Raw genomic sequence first — 24,822 nt, 5'->3', positions numbered from 1 at the left:
TTTACTCCTTTGAGGAACGAGGCAGTTCCATCTGTGATGAGCTATGGATTACTGTAAACTGTTTCCAGCATGTGTGTTAGGTTGTTTACAGCTAGTTCAGTGTCTACTGCAACAGAGTTTGTAATGTAGATGTAACTGTTAATTTAAAATTGATTGGCTGTTTTCATGTTAAAATGTTAATTTTTGACTTATCATTCCCTGCCTACTCTAGCTCTGGCTTTCTAAATTATGAAGTTAATTCTTGGATATATCAGCTATAGTTATTAATTACAGAATGCTATGTTTGTGCTTAGAGAAACTGAGCCATCAAATCAGTGCAAAAAAAGTCTAATATCATGGCACTGCTTCTTGTTTGAGACATCCTGGAAGGTGCTTTTTAAATCTGGGCTACTAAATGATATAGAGAAGTACTCTGGCACTATTGACACAGATAGAAAACATAGGCTTACTTACTTTGGCTTAAATATGCTCCATAGATCTGAAGATCTTTAAAAAAAAAAAAAAAGAAAGAAAAGATTAAAATGGGATGAATGGTTCTTCCTTTCTCCCTTCTTTCCCTTTTTCCTTCCGGTTTTGATTCTGATTTTGCTTCACTTTTTGCTGTTTGTTTTAAATTTAAAGCACTGTTTGTGAGGCTTTGCAAAATAGAGGTTGTGCTAAATAGTACTGGAAGGGAAAAAGAATTCTTCCATTCTGTGCATCCAGGGTCAGAGTGATTTCCAATATTACTCTATTGGAAACATGTGATACCGATGTTTGCATTGCCTGGAGGGTGGGATGTGCAAGTTCAAGCCCCTGCCTGGGGTGTTTCCTTCATTAAGAAGGTATTTCTAATGCTCTGGATGAGGGCCTGGACTTTCAAGTTACTTCTTGCTGTAGGTTTAGTCTGTTCTTCCTTTTTTTGCCTCAGAAATTTTACCCACAAACTCTGGAGGTCATGGAGTTTACAAGATACAGATTTGGTGAACTGACATTCATGTTTCAAAGACTTCTGGACAAAAACCTACTGAATTCTGGAGTTGCCATGAGAGGTTTTATTGCTTCGAAAACTGGAAATAAAATTAATAAGTTATAATCTCTGAAAGCCATTATTGCACTGAACTAATATAAGCAATAACAAAACTCCAATAACGTGCTGAATTCTGCTAAACTATAAACTTTTTGAAATAGAAGAGTTGTGTTTTTAGCATTGGTCTAGCATCGGGGTTTAGCATCTGTCTGTTGCAGGCTTACGAGGGATGGAGAGTAGTAATACACGGTAAGTGCTGAAGAGTTTATGAGTGGATTTTCACGAGTGCTGAGATGGCTCTGATTCTCTGCTCCTTTCATTTCCTGATCACTAGCCTCTTTGATAATGTGAAGCTTCTGTTGAAAATGCTTAATGTGGTGGATAGAGAAGAGAGGAGAATGACTACTGAGATGCTTAGTCAAAAACTCAAAAAACAGCTTATAGCACGTTGCAGACTTTATGTGTTGTTTTGCAAGAATAACTTGTTCCCATCTGAAAAAGTTAAACTTAAGGTGCATTGGAGACATGGAAGTTTTTACTGCATTACACAATGAAACGTAAATATACCCAATGAACAGTGCTAGGAGCTCTCAAACTAATTCTCTGTGCATTGGAATGAAAATTCAGTGCAAGGATTTTAGTTTACAGCCAGCTCTGAGGTATTGCATTTGCTATGGTCAAGTGCTTGGATTAATGATGCTAAACATCAGTGCATAATGTAGTAAATAGCAATTAGAAGGAGGAAGTTGTGTAAGATTTTACTTTTCACTTTGTACTTGATGACTCCTATCTATTTTTCCATCAAAATGGATGTGATGTTGTTTCCTTATTCTTTCTATTTTCACTCTGTTAAAGTAGGTCTACAATGAACAACGATTGATTTACCATGAGTCATTCTCCAAGTTGATTATTTGGTTAAATGAAAAGCATTTGTTTTCTTTTTACATCACAATATGTCTGTATTGTGTATACCTCTGTATTCTAGTGATACTCAATAAGGAAATTTATTCATCTTGTTTCCGTTTTGTTTTTTTTTTTCCACTTTTGTACATGGAAATTGGGTCTGTAGCCTGGACTGTCAAATATCTGGCACTGTTTTTGGGGAGGGCCATACATGTGCCTCTGGGGTAATGTCTGGACATAGTATGGGTTGAGTCAGAAATTCAGTGGCTGTATTTCCTTATAATCTTCCATATCTTTTACAGTTATATTTTAATAATCTTCTAATAACCTTTTAATAATCACAAAGCAGATAAGTATTTCAGGTCTGTTCTCGCGTTCAGGAACTCTCACCGTACTCATTTCTGAAATAGATTTGAGGTTCAGATGGAGGTCCTTCTGTTAGCACATGGACACAGGGGAGAGCAGATGTTCCCTGGGGGGCTGCATGGTTTGCAGACGTGCATGGCTTTAGCCATGCAAACAGGCAGTCACTGATCACCACCCCGGTCGCTGTTGTTGTAGGCCTTGTACGCACAGCGTTCTCCCACTTTGCTGCAGGTAAAGCTAACAGCATGAGTGCTGGTAACAGTACAGTGCTACCCCAGGATGGCAGACACTTCTGAAGGGTCACACAGAGGAAGCTGTTGCTGCCTATGCATTGCTGGCTTGCTTGTGCCAGCCAGCTTTCTTTCCGTAACTCCTGGGCTGAACTGTGCATCATCCTGTGCTGGATCCTGAAAACTGGAGGAGATACAGCTATCAGAATCTGACACAGCAAAGCTGAATGATGTTGGGTGGGTGATCCTGCAAGCTGAATGGCTCACCTATCAACCTTCAATCCTTGAAAAAATACAAACTCTGGTTATGAATGAAAAACGTGCAAGTAAGAGAAATTACATGCTACGTTGATTCAGCGTTTTTGTGCAGTAGGCAAGTTGTGTTCCATCAAGAAATCAGGAGGTATACCTTCATACGTATGTGAGAGGAGCTGAAAAGTACTGATCAGCCTTTTTTTCACTTGTTTATTTATCTATTTGTGGTCTGATATTTAAAATGATCCTTTCTGCCTTACTGAAATGCATTTAGAAATATCCTCCCTCAGTGGCAGAAGTGGTTTAATTACATCTGATACAGTTAATAAGGCCTCTCCAGCTACGCCAGATAGAGCTTCCCCTGTGTCAGAGTACATATGCGTGCTGATTTTTCCCACAGTTGCCACCTCTTGCTGGCCTGCACCCGGTGGATTTTGGTGTGGCTGTGGCTTGTGAGCTCAGTGTGGCAGTGCCTCAGCAACCCGGGTGTGCTGTGACAGGTGCTGCAGTAATCCCCCTGTCCCTTGTCCACCTTCACAGGCAGCATTTTGGGTGTTGTTCTGGAACATGGTGCAAAGGCAGAGGCACGTTACCTGCGTTATGGATGGGGATCCTGCACATAGAGCAGTGTGGATTTTCCAGGATGAGAGATCAGCAGCAAGATCAGGAAAGGAATTATATTTCATTTATCTTCTCCTTCCTTCTTGCTTCTTAAGCGGATTATCTTTTTTATTGCTTTTGTTTTTGTCCAAGTGAGGATTATGAGGATTATGCATGTGCAGACAGGAACAAATGAAATGCAGGATGTTTTTATCATGTGTTTGGGTTGGAAGGAGTCTTCTGCATGTATCAGGTAGTCTGAGGATCAACACAACTTCTGAAGGCAGGATTACTCTAGCTGTTGTTCATAATGTCCCTCTGTGTTAGTTCTCATTACTAATACTGTTGAGTTGAGGCCGTTGAGGCTATTGGAAATCTCTGGCTCTGCTTAGCCACCATTCTTTTCATGAGACCTGTTGGACACGGTGCTTTTGTAGGCTATGCCCCTCTTTAATTTCAGTGGAAATTAATCAGCTGGAGGAAAAAAAAATACACACGATGAGCGCATGCCTTACTTCCTTAAGGAAAGAGACATAAATCTTGATGGACAGGTGGAGAACCGTCAGTGAAAAAGCTGGAATTTTGAATGTCTGATCAAATTCTATTGCAGAACCACTGTGGAATGAGAGTTCTTCCTAAAACTTGCAGAGATGCACTTGCTCACTGCCTTCTGCCTTTATGCCAAATCATAAAATCATAGAATGACCTGGGTTAAAAAGGACCACAATGATCAACTAGTTTCAAACTCCCTGCTATGTGCAGGGAGACCCATTTTTCACAGGAAACAGGAGAAAACCTGAATACTGCTCAAACAACTGAATGTTTTGAATGTAATTCTACTTGCGTGGCGTGATTTGCTTCCTGTTGAAGAAACCAGCAACAAATCTGGTAATCATATTTCTGTCTGCATTTTGCACACACTGAACTGAACACGTTGCTCAGGCTGAGCAGTGTTTGCTTACAAGGCTCTGCATGGTGCTTTGGTCCCCAGGGGAGACTGCTTTTGTTGTAATTGTTGCCAACAAGCATTATAGTGGGTGAAGTGGAGTAATTAAAATGGCAACTTCGGTCACATATTAATAAATATATATGAAAAGGATGGTGAGAAGCCCTTGCCTGCAATGCTTCGCAGCTGATTTCATTGTACCGGAGCGTCTTTGTTCATCAAAAACTCTTTGTCTTATTCTTCCACTGCTTGCTTTCAACAGTTTAAACACAAGCTTAAAACAGCCTGGATGTGTATGCTTTACTGTCCTTTTGGTATCCACAAAAAAACACCGTGAGACTTTGCTGTTCTGTTTGTCAACATCATCTTTCTTAATCAGTTAATCTGATCTGCTTTGGCTGCTATCTGTTTAGTTACACAAAACCAAAGATGGTTTATCTCTAGGCTTTTTAAATGACACACTGGAGCAAATGCAATTACACTTGTTTCCTTTGTTGAAAAATGGAAAACAATATGGATCCAATACCTGTCCTATCTTGAATTACCTCAGGACCTGTGTCTGTCACACTTAACCAAATTTGCTACAAAGAGCAAGGCTTGTAGACCTGATCTCTCTCTACAGCTACGCTGTTTCTAAGATTAGAAGTAGAGATGGTTCTATATGAATTTCTTCTTAATTAAAATATTTGGGCTGGGAAACACTTTGCGCTTTATTCTAAATGTGTAGAAAGTGCCATTTGCAAAACAACTTGATTCTGGTTATTCTTTTATCTTGAAGCAAGATGTAAACACTTAAGAAACAGTGCTTCTCACGGCATAATTGAGTACTGATGATTTGCTTAAGGTCTGTTTCCTGTCTGAATCCACAGGTTGAAATTCATTGTAGGACTATTATTTATTTAAAAAAGAAAAAAAAATCCAAACAACAACATGAAAGGGAATAAGAAACAAGGAAACCCAAACTCAGTGACACCCCATCTTCTGCATGTCTGAACTAGGCCTTAAAAAGGAGAATTTCTTTGTTCCGTGTATTAAGAAAAATATCAGTAGATCTTCCTATGTTATTTCTGACTAACAAACTTAGCTGTCTTTCTGTGGTTTCGTAACATGCCCTCATCTCACTGACAAGAGAAGAAAAAGGCAAGGGGAAGAATTTTTGTCAAACTGGTAAATGCACAGCAGTGCTTTCAGTATCTGTATTTAGCATGAAAACACTCATTGAAACTGCAGATTTTGCTCTCCACTTTGTTTCTAGGAACTGACAAATGTACAATTTGCAGTCCTATGTAATTATAATCTGATTCTGGAGAACTGTAATTTCTACCAGTATCTAGAAATGTATCATATGAGCGTGAGTTTTCAGTATACTGTGTGTGGGGATTAATGGCACAACTCTAATGAGAATTGATGCTTAATTCCTTGGATATCATGCTGATATTGTTTCCTCTATGTTTTTGGCAGGTGAAATTTCTCTGAAAATGTGTAGCGTTAAAGGACTGACGAAGTGTGCTGGTGGTTTATGTGATAGCTCTTTCTTCATTTATTTAAAAAAAACCAACAAACAACTAAGTTGGACTCCCCATTTTAAATGAAATTATTTTGCAATGTCTTATTTTAAGGAAATGCCTACTCTTTTTGCATGTGAGTGTATGTGCAAATCTTGGAAACGATCAGAAAAAAACATCTTGCTCGTTTTCTCTTGTTTTCCCCTCTTCCTTGGTTTGTAAGTGTTGGAACTGATGAATATTTGACACATAGTTTACAAAACAAAGATAAAAGTGAAGAATTTCTTATCAGCCAGTTTTTGGTGATCAGAATTTTACATACAAGTGAGTGTTTCTTTTGTAAATACGAGCACACACAGCCATTTGTACAGCCCTCTGACTCCAACAGCAATATTAATGCCCAGCAGTAACGAGTTTTCTCAATCCATGCAGTATCAGAACTCTGAAGTTAAGCAATGTGCATGTATCAGAGAGTGAAAATGATGTTCTGGAGTCTGAAATACATCGCTTGGGGGGACCTATGGAAAGCATCACACAGTATCACTCAGACTAACTTCCTGCCACAGTCTGTCCCACAGTTTTTGCTGGTAGCACATATTTTCTTGCATATTCTTCATTTGTGTTGCAGTGCAAAATTTTGTCTTGAAAGATTGCTGTATCAATTCACTGCCCATCTGTGCAATATTTGAGTCATACCAGTGAATGATGGTAGTTTTCCAAAGTGTCTTAAAAAGGCAGTAGTAGTTTTCTGGATTTTATACATATAGTTTAGATTTCCATTAACTATTGCAATTTTCTGAATGAACAAATACTTTTTAGGTTGTATTTTTTGTCACGAAGTTTTGGTGATAGGAGTGGGAAATTTAAATGGTCTTGTTGAGATCTGTTATCGTCCTGTAGGGTTGAACAAGAAGAACTCAGGATTGCTTTTTCTTCTTAATTTTGTTCTCTTCAGTACAATTTCTTAGGTGCCTCAGAATTCTGTTAACAAAAATGGTCACAAAGTACAGTCAGTGCTCTTCTGATTCATAACAAAGATAGGAATAAAGAAAACATTACTCCAACTAGCAAATATTTGATCTATTTAAAATTTGTTTGATTCCTTTGGAGTATTTAAAGCTGATCCACCAAATTAGGTATGTGAACTCACTTTTGTGAGCAGTTAAAGTTTATGAAAATCAAAGATGATGTCTCAGAAGATCATGGAACAGATCCTTCTGGAAGCAACATTACACGCGTGCAAGACAAGGGGGTGATCTGAGATCACAGCTTGACCAAGTGCAGATCATGCTTGACTAATCTAGTGGCCTTCTGTTTTGGAGTGATGGCATCGATCAGCAGGGGAAGAATGACTGATATCATCTACCTGGACTTCTTTGAGACCTTTGATTTGGTCCCACATTGCATCTCTAAACTGGACAGAGGTTGATTTGAAGACTGGAGTATTCAGTGGATATTGAATTGGCTACAGCCAGAGGGTTGTGCTCAGTGGCTCTCTGTCCAGGCGAAGGTCAGTGACAAGTGGTATCCTCCAGGGTTCCACCTTGGGGCTAGTGCTCTTTAACATCTTTGTCAGCCCTCTAGATGACAGGTTTGAGTGCACTTTGAGCAAGTTTGCTGAGGACACGAAGCTGAGTTGTTGCAGTTGATATGATAGAAGGAAGAGATGCTGTCCAGAGGGACCTGTACAAATTTGAGAAGTGAGCCCACGTGAACCAAGTGAGGCTCAACAGTAGCAAGCCCAGTGTGTTGCACTGGGGTTGGGGCAATCCCAGGCATGAGTGCAGTCTGGGAGAGGAACTCATTGAGTACAGTGTGGTGGAGAAAGACTTACGGCCTCTAGTGGATGAAAAACTTGATGTGAGCCAGCAGTGTGCTTGCAGTCTGGAAGGCCAGTTGTATCATGGGCTGCATCAGAAGAGGGGTGACCAGCAGGGAGAAGGAGGAGATTGTCCCTCTCTGCTCTTCTCTCCTGAAGCCAGGCCTGGAGCTCCCAGTACAAGAAAAACGGAGCTGTTGGAGTGGGTCCAGAGGAGGTCACAAAGTTGAAAAAAGGGAGCACCTTTCCTATGGAGACAGGCTAAAGGAGCTGGGTTTGTTCAGAGAAGAGAAGAGAAACCTCAGGCGAGAACTCATTGCAGCCTTCCACAACTTATGGGGGGCTTATTTAAAAAAAAAATAAAAAATGACTCTTTAGCACAACAGTTATAGCACAGGGAGGGAATGGTTTTAAATTAAAAGAGGAGAGACTTAGATGAGGAAATTCTTTACTTAGAGGGTGATGAGACACTGGAACAGGCTGCCCAGAGGAGCAGTGGATCCCTGGAGGCCAGAGTGGGTAGCCTGAGCTAGTGTATGGCAAAAAAGGATATGCTGGGTGGGAATGCTGAGACTATTCTTTGATGCTTGATTTCCAAGGTGAAAGGCATATCTGGTGCCTGTTGGCTAAAGTTGTGGAACGCAATTTCTTAATCATCTTAAAGACCCAAAAAATCTAATAAAGGACACTTATTTTATTGACCGTACTGTAGTTCAACAGTTTTCTGTTTTACATTTAATTCCACTTTCTGTCTGGTTATCTTGCAGGCAGGGTGTTTTTGTCAACCCCTTCCAGTTCTCCAAGTATAAGAATTCCTGAGTGGAGGGCAAAAAAAATGGGTCGGCTCAGGAGTTTAATTCATCTGCTCACTGATGAGCATCCTTGTTTGCATGAGAATCTTTGAATGGTTTCCAGCACGCTGGTTCGTGTATCAAAAATTAGAAAAGATTGCGTGTTTCATTTCTTTTGAAATTGTCTCTGAATGTTATTGTCATTGTAATGTTTTAGACAGAAGTGAATACTTATGTCTCATTTAGAATAATTCAAAAAAGAAGGCAGGGGAGGGAGAATAGTCAACACTCACAATCTTATTACTGTGTGTTGTTTTTCTTTTCTATGATTGCATTAATACCTGGAGGACCATCAGAAAAGAGTCTTCCTTTGTGAGAAGACTGTATGTGCTCACAGTGCAAAACAGTTTTCTGTCTCCAGTAGTTCTTCATTATAAGTCAAAATCCCAGCCTTATGAAGCCTTATGTTTATACACATGCAGCTTTTCATGCTAGGAGAAATTAATGGGAGCACTTTCATGAGACTGAATTAACATGGTTCAGGATCAGGGCTCAAATATGTGGCTCAGGCTGTATTGAATACCCTCATCTGCATAGACTGCTGTTAGAAATAAGGAGTTTGTTTTCACTGTTGTGTACATAAACCTAAACCAGGTGGTGCTCAGTACTTTTGCCAGCCAATGATATCTTACAAATCTTGGAATATGTACGTGCTCAGGCACCAGGATCTGATGAACTCATTCTTCCACTGGAAAAATGGTCCAGTTTTGGCAGGCTTTTCTATTTTTGCTGAGATTAATTACAGAGAATTAACTGAAACCTAAATGGGAAAAAACCAAACCAAACCAAACAGAACAAAAACAACAACAACAAAAAAACATTTGCCTTCTACAGTTCCAGTTGGGAAAAAGTGAGGAAATATTGTGTCTCAGGGTTAGTGTTTTATCTTCAGATTGCGTGTATTCCCTCAGAAACTCTAATCTATAGAAACTGTTACAGCACCTGTAACAAGGAAAAAGGAGCCTGGCCATTTCTCTGCACTAAACACGTTGTATCTGAGCTGTAATTCTTGCTGCATTTTTCTTTAGTTTTGGTTGTTAGAGCAGCTAAGAGCAACTAGCTTGCCTCTTTCCCCTTTACACTTTCAATAAATTGACAATTTATTTTTACTGTGCCTTTAGAAATCTGATAAATACATCTGTATATTTTTCTTGTTCTATATGCATAGGTAGGCAGTGGGAGATGTTAGGGAGCTGCTGCGTTAATGAATTGCCTCAGATACCTCATTCTGCATATTTGTACCTGTGTTTACTTGCTTACTGCACAAAGTTCTTACTGCACCCTGCAGAACATGATTGGGATTATTGTTTTCCTCATTAAGCACTCCAGGAACTAGTATTATTTTAAAGTAACCTGGCCATCCACTCTTCCCTTAGGTGTTCTTTTCATTACCAGCGATTTACAGCTGTGTGCTATCCTATCATGTCTTCAAAATTGCAGAGAATGAGTGTACAAATACTTTTTCAACTGATCTTTCCAGGACAATAGAGGCAACCCTGTAGTTTGTGTTATTTAAAACATACAATGTGCTTTAGGGAGCATTTATGGCTTTACTCTTGTTAGATCAGTTCCTGGCTTCTTAGCATCCTTAGTGAAGGCTGTCAGCCTAGTCATTTTAAACCCTAAGCTATAGCTTCTTTTTCCCAGGGACTGCAGTTTTGTACTTGGAAGTTTAATACTTTTCTGATTGATCCCAAATCAGATCTCATTAATACAAAGCAATATCTACAGCATTGTAGATCTCTTGCTGTTTTCTGCAGCGCTCAGATTCTGTTGGGCATGGTGCCTTTGGCCAAGGCTTAGTTATATATATATGTATATATATATATATACATATATATATGTATATATATATCCTGTAATATACTCTTCCAATATGTATTTATCTGGCTGGTGATCTTCCCTTCCCTTCCCTTCCCTTCCCTTCCCTTCCCTTCCCTTCCCTTCCCTTCCCTTCCCTTCCCTTCCCTTCCCTTCCCTTCCCTTCCCTTCCCTTCCCTTCCCTTCCCTTCCCTTCCCTTCCCTTCCCTTCCCTTCCCTTCCCTTCCCTTCCCTTCCCTTCCCTTCCCTTCCCTTCCCTTCCCTTCCCTTCCCTTCCCTTCCCTTCCCTTCCCTTCCCTTCCCTTCCCTTCCCTTCCCTTCCCTTCCCTTCCCTTCCCTTCCCTTCCCTTCCCTTCCCTTCCCTTCCCTTCCCTTCCCTTCCCTTCCCTTCCCTTCTTCCTGAATGAAATGTTTAGATAATTAATTTTCTAGTTGTGTCCAGCTTGCTGTCTACAAAGACCCCCAGCCCCATTCAGACAGACGGTCCCCAGCTTGTGTTGTCTCAGTGGTTTTTCCTTCCCAGATCGAGGGCTTTGACACAGATGTTGTTTCTTGTGTGTTCTACATTGATTTGCTGGAAAGAAGTAAAAAAAAAAAAAAAAAAAAAAAAAGGATGCTAAGAAGTTTTTTGTTCTTTTTAAATCCCCAAAACAGAACTGTTGGATAAACAGAATTAAGTGCTGTAGATCTTAATGTACCACGAACATTTAGATAACCCTAACAGGACCAGCAGTTCAGAAAGGTCTCATTCATTTACTGATTTTTAATTAGGAAATTAGTGTGCTAGACAGGATTAGAACAGAAAATAAAGCATTTGGTTCTGTAATTATTTGTGCAACTACAAATTCAATTTCTGCTTTCAGCCATCTGCCCTGCAGGCATTACTTTTGCTATCATTTGAAACATTGCCACTCTGCATCTTCTTGTGTTTTGTGAGTGATTCAGTGCTGGTAATTCTAATAAAAAAACATATCCATACTCCTGTCCCTTTTTCTCTTTTGCATGTTTATATGGCCCAGGAAAGAAGGGGCTTATTTTATCACAGTGATAGTAGCTGAAGGTTCCATTCTAGATCAGATGATTGAGCAGCCACTTTGGGGTCAGAAAACCTTTATTATTCTTAGCTAGAGGAAACCTTACAGAGTTTCAGGATGGTGTTGTTTTTGTTTTTAATAAGTCTTTGGTTAGGATGTGTGTCTGTTATAATATTGTTCTGTAGTGCATATCTAGTTCTATTCCAAGTATTTAATGTGCAGTAAGAGATGTCTGGACAATTCAACATACGGCATACATGGGAGAACAGATCTCATTTTATGTGGGCTTGCAGATGTTGGGGTTTTATAGTTTGCTGGCTTGCTGGTGGGGAACTCGTGGAATGTCAGTGGTTTGAAGAACCTGTATGCCATTCCCTCTGCAGCATGACTTGTGTCTGCAGGTTCCTTGGCCACGTTGGTGGACATGTACAGGAGCATTTCTTGACAGTAACATTATCCAGAGTAGTTGGATTTTATTGAACTACTGTGATCTTATGGAAGCATGGAGATTACAGAGGAGTGTAATCAGCTGAACGTGACAGATGGTATCTTGTAAGTCAAGTGCTGTTTCTCTGCATGCTTTAACTTCATGTCTGCAGAGACTATGTAATGTTCAAAAGGCACATTACACCCATTCATGTACTTCTGAGTCAGCCTTATTCTATAAGATCCCATAACCTACTTCACTTGACACAGCAACATATTGGGTTTCTTTGCTGCAAGACTGCAGTATAGTTTAGTGTTGTACATGGGCTACTATTACCCCGTTATCCAAACTCTTAACTTTTTATAAGCTCAACTGTTTGTTTCAGGAGTTCTCCCTGACTATGTATGCATATCTTGCTTGTACGAAGGTCCCTGATTTCACATGGAGTTTTGGAGTGCTGCTGTTAGCAAAGTATTGTCATGAACAAGCAGTAAAGGAAAATGCATGGGTGACACTTTTAAACAGTATATGAAAGTTTAGTAGTCATATGAATATTTGTTAATACAGGAACTTTTCTCATTACAGTTAAGTGCTGAACTGCAGAGATATGATAGATGTGATTTCAGACCTCTGTGCTAATAAAACATTATTGTCTTGGAAAATCCTTCTCTGTAAGGCAGCGTCAGGAAGAAAGAAAACATTGCTTCCTTTGGCAGAAGCAACATCTGCTTTACAGTGTCAGACTTCTTCTAAAAAAAAGAAGTAAATAAATTAATGACTACATACATCCTGCAGATTTTAATTAAAAACATCTCTTGTTTGTTCTTTTTGCTTGCAGTGGCTTACTGAAATGTGAGCAGTTTGCACATTCAGTGAAAGAAGTTGAGTCGCTCTCTGTTAAATGTATTTGGATTAAGGCTTTTCCTATTTTACTTAAATTGAAATCAAGCAATGTGAAGTTAAAGGAAAATATAGCAAGCAAATTGAGGAGCTTCACATAGTGGTTTTTAGCTTTTGTCCTTAAAAATTCTGGAGTTTCTTTCCAAAAGATTTTTAAGGAAAACAGATTATGAAGAGCTTGGGATACTAAGATAAACTAAGTTCTTACATTTTTGTCTTTGTTATGATATGCAGTGCTTTAGGAAGCCTGTTTATTTTTGTGTAAATTGAATTTTATGTTGTAACTGTCTCAGTAAAATAGATTTTGGTTTAAAAAGTGTGTTAAAAAGTAATGCTTTGACAAGGTGATATTTCATTTATAGTTCCCTTTAGAAAACAGGATGGGGGATGTTTGAATCAAATGCCATGTATAAAATTTGAAAATATTGCTATCTGTTTTATGGATCTTGGACCACACTTTCAACTTGAATCTCTATAATATATAGCTGTAGTCTTGCAAACTTCTTAAGCCCAACATCCAGTAAGTTCTCAAGGGTAAGTTGCTTGAGTTTGAATATAGATGGATGAGTCTTCTCTGAATCGTTATCTACAAGGAAATATATACAAGCTATGATTTGTTAACTGAATTTGGAATAGAATGTATTGCTGCAAACCTGGAATACTGTTTTTAATATAATACACAGTGTAAAATCACTCTTCCCTACAAATGTTGTTTAAGCCATGGCCAAGTTGTTACGTGAATACATGATAATTGGTCAAATAGAAGGGAAAGTGCAGCTTGCTGGATCTTCAGGATGCTTCAGCACAAATTGCTCACATGTATGTATTCTCTTCAGTAATTTAATTTTCATGAGCTATGAAGTATATTTCTTTATTAAGACTGACTGAGTTTCATGCTGCTACTGGGATTTTCTAGCATCTCACCAAGCATGTAGGCAGAATTGTTCTAACAGCCTCACTCTCTACGAGATTATTTCCTGTAGTGATCCTGCCATGTTACAGCTTTGGTTTTCCTACTGTTCTGGGACTTCAGTCTATGTACATGTCACTTATTTTGACTATGGAACAACAAAATCTTTGCTGCTTCTGAATCTATGTAAGATGGTCTGGGTCTCCTTGCACACGGCTTATGCTGCAGAAGTACTGTTCCTCTTCCCTTCTTCCAAGGGAAAAAGCAATTGTTTTTTTCTCTTTTCAGGATGGGTAAAGACTCTGCTTCTACTCCTAGACTTTCATCTATTCCAAAGAAATGAAAGGGCAAATCTGCTGTATTTCAGCTCTTGGAGTCTGGAATACCCACCAGAGTGCAAGGAGTACCAGATGCAGACACATTTGCATCTCAGAGTCTGCTGCAGTTGTTTTTAAGGCAGCAAAAGTGAGGGCTTGATGGCATTGCTCCAGAAACAAATCTTTTGTTTATTTATTTATTTATTTATTTACTAAAGCCTAATGTTCCTTTATGGTAAATCTTGGAAGTCACCCAGTCTGAGGAGAGTTCTTCCATTGAAATTCAGGGTATGTGAATTACTGGCTGTTAATCAACAGTTCCAAGGTCTCATAGAAAATAACAACAAAGAGTACGGTCTCAGACCAGAGCATTTTGCTATTATATCAGAAGAATATACAGGCTACATTGGATCCTTTTCTTCTCTAGGCTTGCATGAGCATCAAGAAAGGACAAAGTCACAGCTTTTCAGTGGTTGTGGCATTGGTAATTGTTAAAATATAACTGGTGGTAATTGGATTACTTTTAAGGCCCTGTCTACACTGTGATGGACTCAGAAGAGTGGTGTGGCTGTCTGATGGCAGTAAAGCATTCTAATACAATTCCATCCATCTGAAAGGTGAGAGAATTGATGAACTGTATTCTGCTGAACCTTGGTGTCTGTGAAGAAAGCTGGAGTTCAGTTTTAGTGTTGAGCATTGCAGCTTAGATACTGCAGCAAGGGCAAGCGCACATTTACAAAAGGATTGCGGGAAACGACCCAGAACTTGATAAAATACAAAGTCACAGAAAGAAAGACTTGGAAGCTGCAGAAGGCTTTTGCAGGTGGGTATCAAGGCATGATGCTCTTGCTGTCAGCTTTGATTATACTTATTCACTTACCAATGTCTTGCAGTAAAAGGGCAATATGGAAGGGTGTTTTCATGTTATGGCATCCACAGCTTTTAGATGGAGATTTGTTTCTTGGTAGTCCTCCAGCATGTCTGATACAGTTGCTTTGTTTTCCTGGAACGCTGAATCAATGCAAATCACACTCTTCCTCTGCCTGATGTTTGCTGTGGTGCTTCTTAAACACCTGTGTTTAAGTTAAGCTGTGAGTAAGGAGACCTGTGGAGCTGTGCTTGTTTAGTTGATCTGAGGTCAGCTTGTTGTGGCTTCCCAGGGAGACCCAGGTGAGGCTTAAAGCAAGTCTGAGGAGATTTCCTTTCTCCCTTGTTCTACACAGTGTGGTACATCAGGATATGATATAGGAAAGCAGAGGAAGCTACAGACATCCTGAGTGCCCATACACCTTGTCTGTGATAGAGAATTTGGAATTAAAGCTGATCCAGCATAGTACCGAAACCATTATATGCATGTAGAGATGACTACTGAACTGATGCTTTATGGAATGTCTGAGAAGTGTATAAATATCTCATTTAACAAATCTGAGGGCGTCAGCACAGTCTGCTTTATAAAGCAGAATATGAAAGAAGAGATCAGAGTTTTCTCCTTAGCTCTGCAAATGACTGGTGAAGTGGAGCAATATTGGCTCTTGAACTCTCTATTACAGCTGCACATGCATTGCTGCCTCTGCAGTTCTTAGGATCTGTGCTATCATCATTACTTGTTTTTGTCTTTTTCTCTAGCATTATCTTAAATGAGAAGGATTTGTTCAGTCCATTAAGCCCAAAAGTTTCTTCTTGGTATCTTTTACTCAATTGTTAGTTCAGAGGTATCTCACTGGGTAATAGTGCAGCCAATATGTATTGTTGTACTGAAACACCTCTGGATAAGCAGATACTGTGTACCGTAGAGGAATATGTGCCTTCTTGTAACTTGTTTCTGTAATTTATCTGATTAAGAATGCTTGGTATAAAGCAGAAGAATTTCTTTTTTCTTTTTTTCTTTTTTTTAATTATGAATAATGCATTGTGTCTACAAGAGACTGCATTATTTCCTTCCTCAGGTTCTTGTACAACATAGTTTCAGTTCTTGGAATGCCAGTCTTGGTAAGAATTAAGAATTGTGTAAATTTTAAAGGCTGATACTACCAGTAGTACTTAATTGCAGATCTTGATGAAGCTGGTGTTGGTAAGATGACCATCTGTATGTCTTTTTAAGCTTTACTACTAGGTTGATTTTTCTCCTAAGGAGTATGTATTAATGCATGGGAAGTCCCCTTTGCTATTTCCATTGTAATATAATTTGGCTTTACATATGTCAGAATGCAGGTTCATTTGTCCTGGATTCCTTTTTATCTCTTTAATAGTTAAGAGTGATTATAGAAATGGGGCTAATCTCTTTATTATTTTTTTTTTAAGTGCTATAAGAGGAAATGGATTCTGCTTGTAAGACGCTATTTCTGTAACAGAGTATTCCTTGTAGGTGATATATTACAATTTAAAAGACTTAATGATCTGCATTCAAAGTTTAACCATAATGTTCTTACAATGGAGACCTCTATTCTCTAGAAAAGAAGTATAGTCAGTCATTTAATAAAATACCTCATAAGAAGTTTTCTGATTGCAATACCATTAGCTTTAACATCTAATTAATGAAAACAATTGAAAGTGCTGGAGCTAATCTCCCAACTACTAAAAATTAGCAGAAAGAAATACACCAGTGGCACCATGCTGTTTGTCTTGCCAGTCTCTAAGGATTGAACACATGTCAATAAGTGTGACTTCAGGTATTCGGAAATAAATTCTGGTGTTCAGTTTGCAAAGTCTGGATGGTTAATTTTTCTAAGATGATTTTAAATACTGCTGAGTTCCTAACGCTCATTACTTTGTATATGACTTACATGCAAATTTTCAGTCAAATCCCATTGCTGTTTACATTGATATTTTCATTAGAAGATGGTGGAGAAGAAAACAAGCTGTAAACCATAGAGTTTGCATTTCTTTGTGATCTGGTTGATATAAACTTTTTATTAAAATTTATGTGAACCAGAGTTTTCCAGTCTTTCACAGACTGCATTTAAACTCTCTTAAGCCGGCTTTTGCGAGTTGAGACAGGCAAACTTCCATGGAGCACAGAGCACAGTAGAAGTTTTACATAAGTAGCTTTTGTGGCACTTGGCTTCAGTGATTGCTGTTTGGTGTTTATTTTGAGTGATAAATCTGTTCTAATTATGTACTTGTCTTTACAGTGTTCTGGATGATGAGGGGAGCAACCTGCGTCAGCAGAAGCTTGACAGACAGGTAAGATTTGGAGGAGTATCTTATTGCCTTCTGAAGTCTAGATCTTGGAGCAGTGAAATCTGCAGCACGCATATCTGGTAATTGGTAAATATATCATGCAAGAAAATTGCATCTCTGATTAGGGAATGCAAATGAGAAATCTGTGGAGGTCGCAGCTTATGTAAAATTCTAACTTCTACTGAAATTTTTCTTATGAGATTAACATCTCTACTGCCCTAAACTCATTTTAAGTTTGCTTACAATGCTTATCACATTGGTGGACTGAAAAGGACAAGAAGTTTTTGCAAAGTTGTTGGCCAGCAGAGATTTACCACGGAGTTTTTACATCTTTTCCTTTTCATTCCATGTATTTAACCTCGTGGCTACAAACCAGTGGCATTATGTTCTATGTTATCTGTTTTGCTACTGTTATCCTGCATGATTCATAGAAAATGATTCAGAATCTCTCTAATGAAATCTCAGGAAATTTTGCTGTTAAATTTTAACAGGGTTTGAGGTTTCCATTTCACCTTTTTTTTGTGTGTGATGCCTCTTCCATAAACCTTTGTGTTTATAATTAAACCTTGTAAGTTTAATTTTTTGTTGTTACATCCATTTCTTCTCCCATTTTTTTGTTTTTTGCTTTTGTTTGCATGTCTACTAGCATTTCATTTTCAAGTGAGAAAATGAGAAAACTTTCTGCTTATTGTTATGCTGACCATTCTGAAGTTGTCTTGGAATGTTACAGACACCTTAAGGAGCTGTAAGGCTCCAGTCTCCATTCTTGTTCTTAATTTCTAGCATGTCCATATGGATATGCTTTTAAAAGCATATCCAAAAAAGATATCACTGTACATGAGCACAGGGGTGGTAAAGAAATGGATAATTAAAATTAACATTTCTGTTCTCTGAGACTGTGGAAGATGTCTCAGACAGAGAGGTATCAATGGAAACTGCACAAAGCAGCTGGGAGAAGGAATTTGTGAGACTGCCAGGATAATTCCTTGCATTCCATCAGTATTGCTTTGGTTTTCTGCAGGTGTAGCTGAGAAATTCAAATGTTTAATTAAAGTTTGTCTTGTATAATTAGATTAAGCTTACGTCCAGCATTATCATTTGTTTCTAATTTGCAAATTATCTGCTTTTGATTTATGGAAATTTAAATTGGCACCTCTGTGTCTCATGCCCTTGCTTACCCTCCCATTGCTTCACAGCTTCTCTCACTGTTGTTTTTCCAAAGGTTATTTCCAAGTAAGCTCTGACAGCTGATAGAGTGCTCAGAAAGATCTATTTTAATTATTTGCTGTTTTCAGCAGAAGGTGTTTTAGCAGTGGGTTGGTGGTTTTTTTTTTTTCCCCGAAAGATTTCCTATTACCCAAAATAACCCAAGATCCTACTTGCCAATTCCCACCACTAGAAAACTTAGAAGACCTAAAGATGATCTATTGTTTTTCATCGAAGATTGCTATTGTTTGGAGTCCAGTAACCTGATTTCCTTTGTATTTTCCTCAGCGAGCATTGCTAGAGCAGAAGCAGAAAAAAAAGCGCCAGGAGCCGTTAATGGTTCAGTCCAATGTGGACAGTCGCACAAGAGCGCGTAGAACGAAACATTCGGAGGAACAAGCACCATTGGTTGAATCGTACCTTAACAGCAACAGCAGCACCATATACCATGGTATACGAATGTGGTCTATTGCATGCATGTTTACTGCAAGTTGTAGTATGATGCTGACAGTGCTAAGTTCATGCTGTGAGAAAAAAGGTGTTATTTTCTAGTGAATAATCGATAACCTTCACTTGTTTGGGAGTAAGAGCCACTGGGCCATGGAAGAATAGGGAACAGAGGAAGGTAACTAGCTACCAGTTCAGATCAGTTGGCAATATTAAAGTGTCATCAGCCTTTGCTTCCTCTGAAGTAAAGCTCATGCTGTACTAGTCTATGGATCTTGTCAGTGTTAATGATAAATTTGAAACTTCTTAACTAATTTCAACTAAGTTTGTATATCACAACCTCAAAGATACCACATTTCTGCAAGTTTCATTAAAGTAGGCGAGTAGCTAGAGAAGAATATCCGAAAGTTGTAAACTGTGGTCTGCGGTTTCTTATTAAAAATTGCAAATTCCAAAAGGGACAGAGACACTTCCGGTGAAAAACTGTAAAGCCATTTCTGTACTGTTCAGAGAATTTTGTCATCAGCAATAAATCCTCAGGAAACCAGTCGTTATTTAGTTCTGTATTCAGGTGGCCCATGCTAGTTGCCCCGATGATGTTTAGGTGTGTACTTTTCCCCAGGTTATCCTAGAGAAAAGCTTGGGTTACACATGTTCAATATTGTGTCTCTTATAGGTCTTGTTCCAGGCTGATAGTACATCCAAGAGGTATAAAGAACAGTGATCTTCAGTCTTTCTTGCTCTGCATATGTTGAATTTGATTCAACTCCATAGCCAAAGGCTTTCTTCTGTTAGTGTTGATAAGTGTGTGGGACATGAGCTGAAATAGAAGGGTACTGGGAGAGCAATGGCTGTTTTCAGATTGAGAATTCTATTAGGTGGCAGAGTAGTTAGGGTTCAGTGTCTGAAAAACTGAAGCCTAAGATGTTTTAGTGAATCTACACCTGAACAAAAAAGGCCGAAACAGTATCTTAGTTTTAGAACAAACAAAAGCATAACTATCAGTCCTTTCAGATTTCTCTCAAGTGCACTGCGTGTGCTCTACTTTTTGTCTGTTGTGCAATGTCATTTTCAGCTAGTGGCCACACCTTTTAGCAGGGTTGAGGCAGACATTTGCTCGACTAACAGATCATACTGTGAGAAGTGTAGGTTTACAAATGATGGGCACTTTTTTAGTTTTAGGTTTTGTATGTTTTTTAAACACGGAGAACATATTTCTTCTCCTTGCTCATCAGGTGCCATTATACACTGAACTTTTTGTACTGTAGGTAGAATCAATAGCTCAGAAAAAAGCTCAGAAAAACAGGCATTATAATCCTATAAAAGGTAGCATATTATCTATGTTAATTGAAGTAAATTTTGCAACAGTTTGCACCATAGTGGACTTTCTGACTTAAGTGAGATTAACTGTGCTCTTAAGGTAAAGAGTGACCCTTCCTGTTATGCTGTACTGTACCATTTACTGGAATATTTACTAATCTCTTCTCCTTAAATCTCCTGATTTTTCTCTCAAACCCTTTCAATATTTAACAAGGTGTCAGAGAAGCAAAAGATAATGTTTCTCATATTCATCCTAAGAGTTTGTTAGTCTTTGAGGGTCAGCTGTCTTTGTAATAATCCATGCCGTTAGCAAAAGCCGACTTAGGAGAATTTAGTTACTTAGTAAAGTGCCTTATTCCTTATAAAATCCTTTGTTGGGAACGTTACTCTTGAAAATATTACAAGAACTCTGAAAGCATCCTTTTTTGGTGTGGTCTTCTCTGGGAATGTTCTTAGTGTTTGCACGATACATCGTTAGGTCCTGATGACCGGTTTTAACTACAGTATTCAACTTCAGGGTTGGTGCTTTTTTTTTTCCCCTTCAATGAATACATTTGTATGTGGGAGTGTCGGATGCATGAGACAGCTGGGCTGTTTCTAAAGAACTATTCTGCTCTTTTCCGTTCATTTGTTTCTGCTCTAGGCATGCAGATTTTTAGTTAAGAATGAGTCTTTGATGGGAGTTGAAGGTCTGCTGAATGAACTACATTGCTCGGATGAACACGTTTGTTAAGTCAATTCCTGTACAGCAAATGCTGCAAAAGGAACACTTTACACCTACCATCCTCCTCTACTCTTCTTTCCTTGTATTAATTCTATGCAGCACAAAAGCACTGGTTGATTTCGAAAAATAATTGGATGCCTATTTGGAGGTATCTCTGTGGTACTTTGCTCAAAGTAGGTCAGAGATAACATCTTAGAATTGCTGAAATGTTAGGCTTTCTGCACTGAGAAATTCTCTTTCAAACACTGCTATAGCTCACTGTGTTGCAGTTATCTTTGCTGCAGTGGTTCACTGATGGGCAACTCTATTCTGGAATAAAAACTGATTTCATTCCAGAATAATTTTCAGAGAGTAGAGTGAAAAAAAGTCAAGATCATTTTTATTCTGGAAGAAAACATTGGCCTGGGAAGCTCTTTGTAGCTAGATAGCATGGAACTACATATTTTACTACTTAAGCTGATTTCTTTCCGTATAAGCACCCTTTGCCATTAGGTATGAATTTTCAGATAAATAACTTCCACGTTGAAGTATATCCCTCTAAAACCTTCTGGTTACTGTCATACTGGCTTATTAATTAATAACAGCAAAATTATTTGAGTTATCTGAACTCAAATAACTGAGATGAATTTGATTGAACAGGCCAACCTGAGATCAAATAAATCCAAAAAGTCCATGAGTGGAGTTAATCCAGTTAGTCTGAGCTGGGTTACGAGCCAGTTTGCTACAGTTCCCACTACTTGCCAGCCAGCATCTGTGGATCAAGTAGGACTGGAAATTGTTTTCATTATTTGGAGGAGGTTGCAGAGATATATTTTATGGGAACAGAATCTCTTGTTTTATAATCTTTGCCCCTAGGAATCATAGAATCATAAAATCACTCAGGTTGGAAAAGACCTTAAATATCATTGAATCCAACCACAACCTAACCATACTACTCTAACAAACTTCTGCTAAATCATGTCCCTGAGCAAATTTAGGCATACTAGCAGAAGTACTTTAATGGCAGTATTTCTAGATTAAGTCCAGGACAAAACTGACTGTGTGGAGGGAGCAGGAATTATGCGTGTAAAATGAGCATGGTAGTCTTTTCCTTGGCACTGAAATGAATGTATTGATATTATTTTGGGGTCACACCTGTAGGTTAGATCCTAGATGATCTGCCTGCCATTTCAAGCAGTAAGTCTCCTTCCATTAATTTCCATGATGTTTGGCTCCAGTTTATTACAAAGCCTGTTTTTCTTGTAGTACTAAATACAACTTCGTTACTTCATCATTAAAAATAGCTGAATAAGAACATGTGTTGAAATAAAGCATAGGTTGTATATAGAAGATGACAATCTTTTATTCAGTGGGATAAGCTTAATCCTTCATTACCTTCTCTTTTTTGTGACCTTGTTTATTTTCAGTTCAGTGTCCTTCAGAAAACATATTGCTGCCTGCTTGTTTAAAGTTTTTATTAAGTGCAGCTTGCCATTCTGTAACGCCTTGCAGTCACATCTACTTGTTTGTTGTCATGGATCTCTACACCCCTTATTTTGAAGTGCTTGTTCAAAACTTGAACAAACATTTTAGCCTCATATGGCGCTGCAAAATTCGGCTATGACTGCAGCTTTTCTCAGTCTGGATTGCAAATATATATACAAATCAAGTAACATGCAGAGATACACTGCTTACTGCAACAATTTAATTACACTATTAAATCACATTTCATGCAAATGATGAAAACCCATTTTTACAGGGAAGAGTAATTTTATATCTATGGAAATGGTGAATTTCCACCAGGGAGAGATTTTTCTTTTCGCAGCAGTGAGGAAAGCAGAGATTTGAATGTGTGCCAGATATGCTTTCATTAATATTACCATATTTTGTTGCAGCTGGGGCTTTTTTTTTTTTTAAAGACTTGGAATTAAAATCGTTTTCCGTTAGAAACTCTCTGAACAATTTTCATGTCAACATTCAGTTTAGAGATGATGATTAACCATGTGCTAAAAAGCAAAGTTGCTTCCTTGTTTTCCATTTTTGACATTCGCCAGCACATCTAGAAAAATGGTCCTGTATTGTGTTGAACAGCAGATTTCAGGTAAAAGGCATCGGTTTGGACTGCTAAGTTTGACATGACATTCTGCCCTTCTGTCATAAAGGGTGAGAGACAGGTGATGAGTACCAAGCTGTCAACTTATAAGAGAATGTCAATTAACCATTTAAAACAAAAGGCAAACAAACAAACAAACAAACCGTATGTAAGCATTCATCAGAACTGTGTGTTGCATCCTTGTATTTCACTAACCTTGAAATGAGGTGTTAGTTTATTTTTTTGAAGGCAGCCAGGAATGTTCTATGGACAAGACTATTAATATTGAGAGATCCGGCAGCACTCCAAGTATCATGTGGGCAAAACACCTAACTTCCAATAAGCATATATTCTGAAATCTCCCTTACAGCCGCAGTCTCTTTACCCTTCATCCTTTAAGGCATCTTCTTGATTTATTATCAGTCATTACCACTCTAGTACATTCCCAAAATAGATGAACCAACCCTGTAGCTGCAGAGAACAGCAGGTAGCAAGTCATTTAGAGGTGTCTTTGTGTTTCTTGGTACTAGAAGTTTTGAGGTTTCGAGGCAGCTGAGGGAAACTTCTTGAAAAGCGCCCTTCTCTTTCTACTTGAAATACATTTCCTTGTTGCAATTTGATGTTGGGAAGCAGCAGCAGCCAGCAGCTCCCAAAGGAACAAGGAGTCTGCTTGTGAAAGTGAGCCCAGCACCGGCAGTGCCCTCACAAATGGGAACCCATCCCACAGGCTCTGAATGCAGCAGGCAGAGCTGGATGCTGCCAATAGTATCCTCTGCAGTCCCAGATGCAGCAAGGGAAGAACTGGGGTCCCTCAAGCACCAACAAGTCCTCATGTACCCTTGTTCTTTTTGTCAGCCCTTTCACACTGAGCTTCAATTAACAAATATTTTCACCTTTGTAAAATCATCCTGGTAATGCACCAGTATTAGGGGCAGAAGCTGCAGAGCCACAAGTGATTTTGCAGGCAGCATAATTTTTTGGGAGCCTGGAATCTGTGTGTAAGTTGCTAGTTGCAGGGACAGTGCCTTTGATTATAAGCATTTTAATGTGAACATCAACTAATCGTGACTAAATATTACCTTACATGCCAGCATCTTTGCTCTCATCCAGCCCCTCGCATGTAACAACTTTTTTTCTTCCATACATTCTTTTTTTGTAGGCCTTCTGTACAAAAAATATTTTGTTCTACAAAAAAGTGGTTTTGCCTTTCTTCTGGATATTTTTATGGAACCTATTATCTGCTTTAGGATGATAAAAGTGCTAGGTCAGTTCATAATCTTAAATTGACCAAAAAAAAAAAAAAAAAAAAAGCCAAAATAATTATTCACTAAGATTAATATGTTACAGAGCAAAGCAGTGAGCTGTTTTTGTTGTGAAACACAAGAACAATTCAGTCAACACCAGGAAAAGCACAACTGATTTGCCCCAATTTGTTAAGATGCACCCTTGACTGAACTGTAGTTTAGGTTTCTTTGCATGGTAATCTTTCTGGATTTCACTTTTACCGTGAGAGAACAAATCAATACTGTGATAAATAGAGTGAATAGCTTTATAGAGTTGAGCTAGTGGTTTGCATCACATAATTCATCCATCTTTCTACATGAGGTGTTCTCTCCACTACTTTGAGAGTTTTTAATCTGTCCATTTCTTTGTGTGCTTGTGTAGTTTTTTACTTTCTTCATTCTTCACACAATATACTGATCAAAAACATTTTTTCTCCTATCACATGGCATTGTTATGTGAGAAGGTTTAGTATGTTATGTTACAGTTTCCCTTTTTTCATTTAAGAACATGAGAGTATGCAAGTATTCAAGAAAAATAGGCATGCAAATGAATAAGAAAATCATTTTTATTGCAGGGCACTTTGAATTGAATTTCCTGTGTGAACTTACAGTCATGAAGGCCAGACAGAAAAAACATGCTTTTCATTGTCGTTCACTTGAATATCTGCAGATAACTGTTTTTCAATATTTTTTTTAAT

The 24,822-nt window shown here is 38.4% G+C and overlaps 1 protein-coding gene across 1 annotated transcript in view; it reads left to right on the top strand.

Moving 5' to 3' along the window:
- The window catches only part of TUB (TUB bipartite transcription factor), a gene marked incomplete at both ends in the record, with an annotated part of 57,954 nt that overhangs the window by 5,442 nt on the left and 27,690 nt on the right, over positions 1 to 24,822 (top strand). Inside the window, 2 exons of the mRNA XM_079537671.1 lie at positions 17,025 to 17,076; positions 18,568 to 18,730. Coding sequence (XP_079393797.1) covers positions 17,025 to 17,076; positions 18,568 to 18,730 — 215 coding nt within the window. The remainder of the gene's footprint in view (positions 1 to 17,024; positions 17,077 to 18,567; positions 18,731 to 24,822) is intronic.

Source organism: Tetrao urogallus (genome assembly GCF_951394365.1).
Source record: "Tetrao urogallus genome assembly, chromosome: 6".
NCBI classification, from domain to species: Eukaryota; Metazoa; Chordata; class Aves; order Galliformes; family Phasianidae; genus Tetrao; species Tetrao urogallus.
This window is presented reverse-complemented; position numbering and strand designations above follow the sequence as displayed.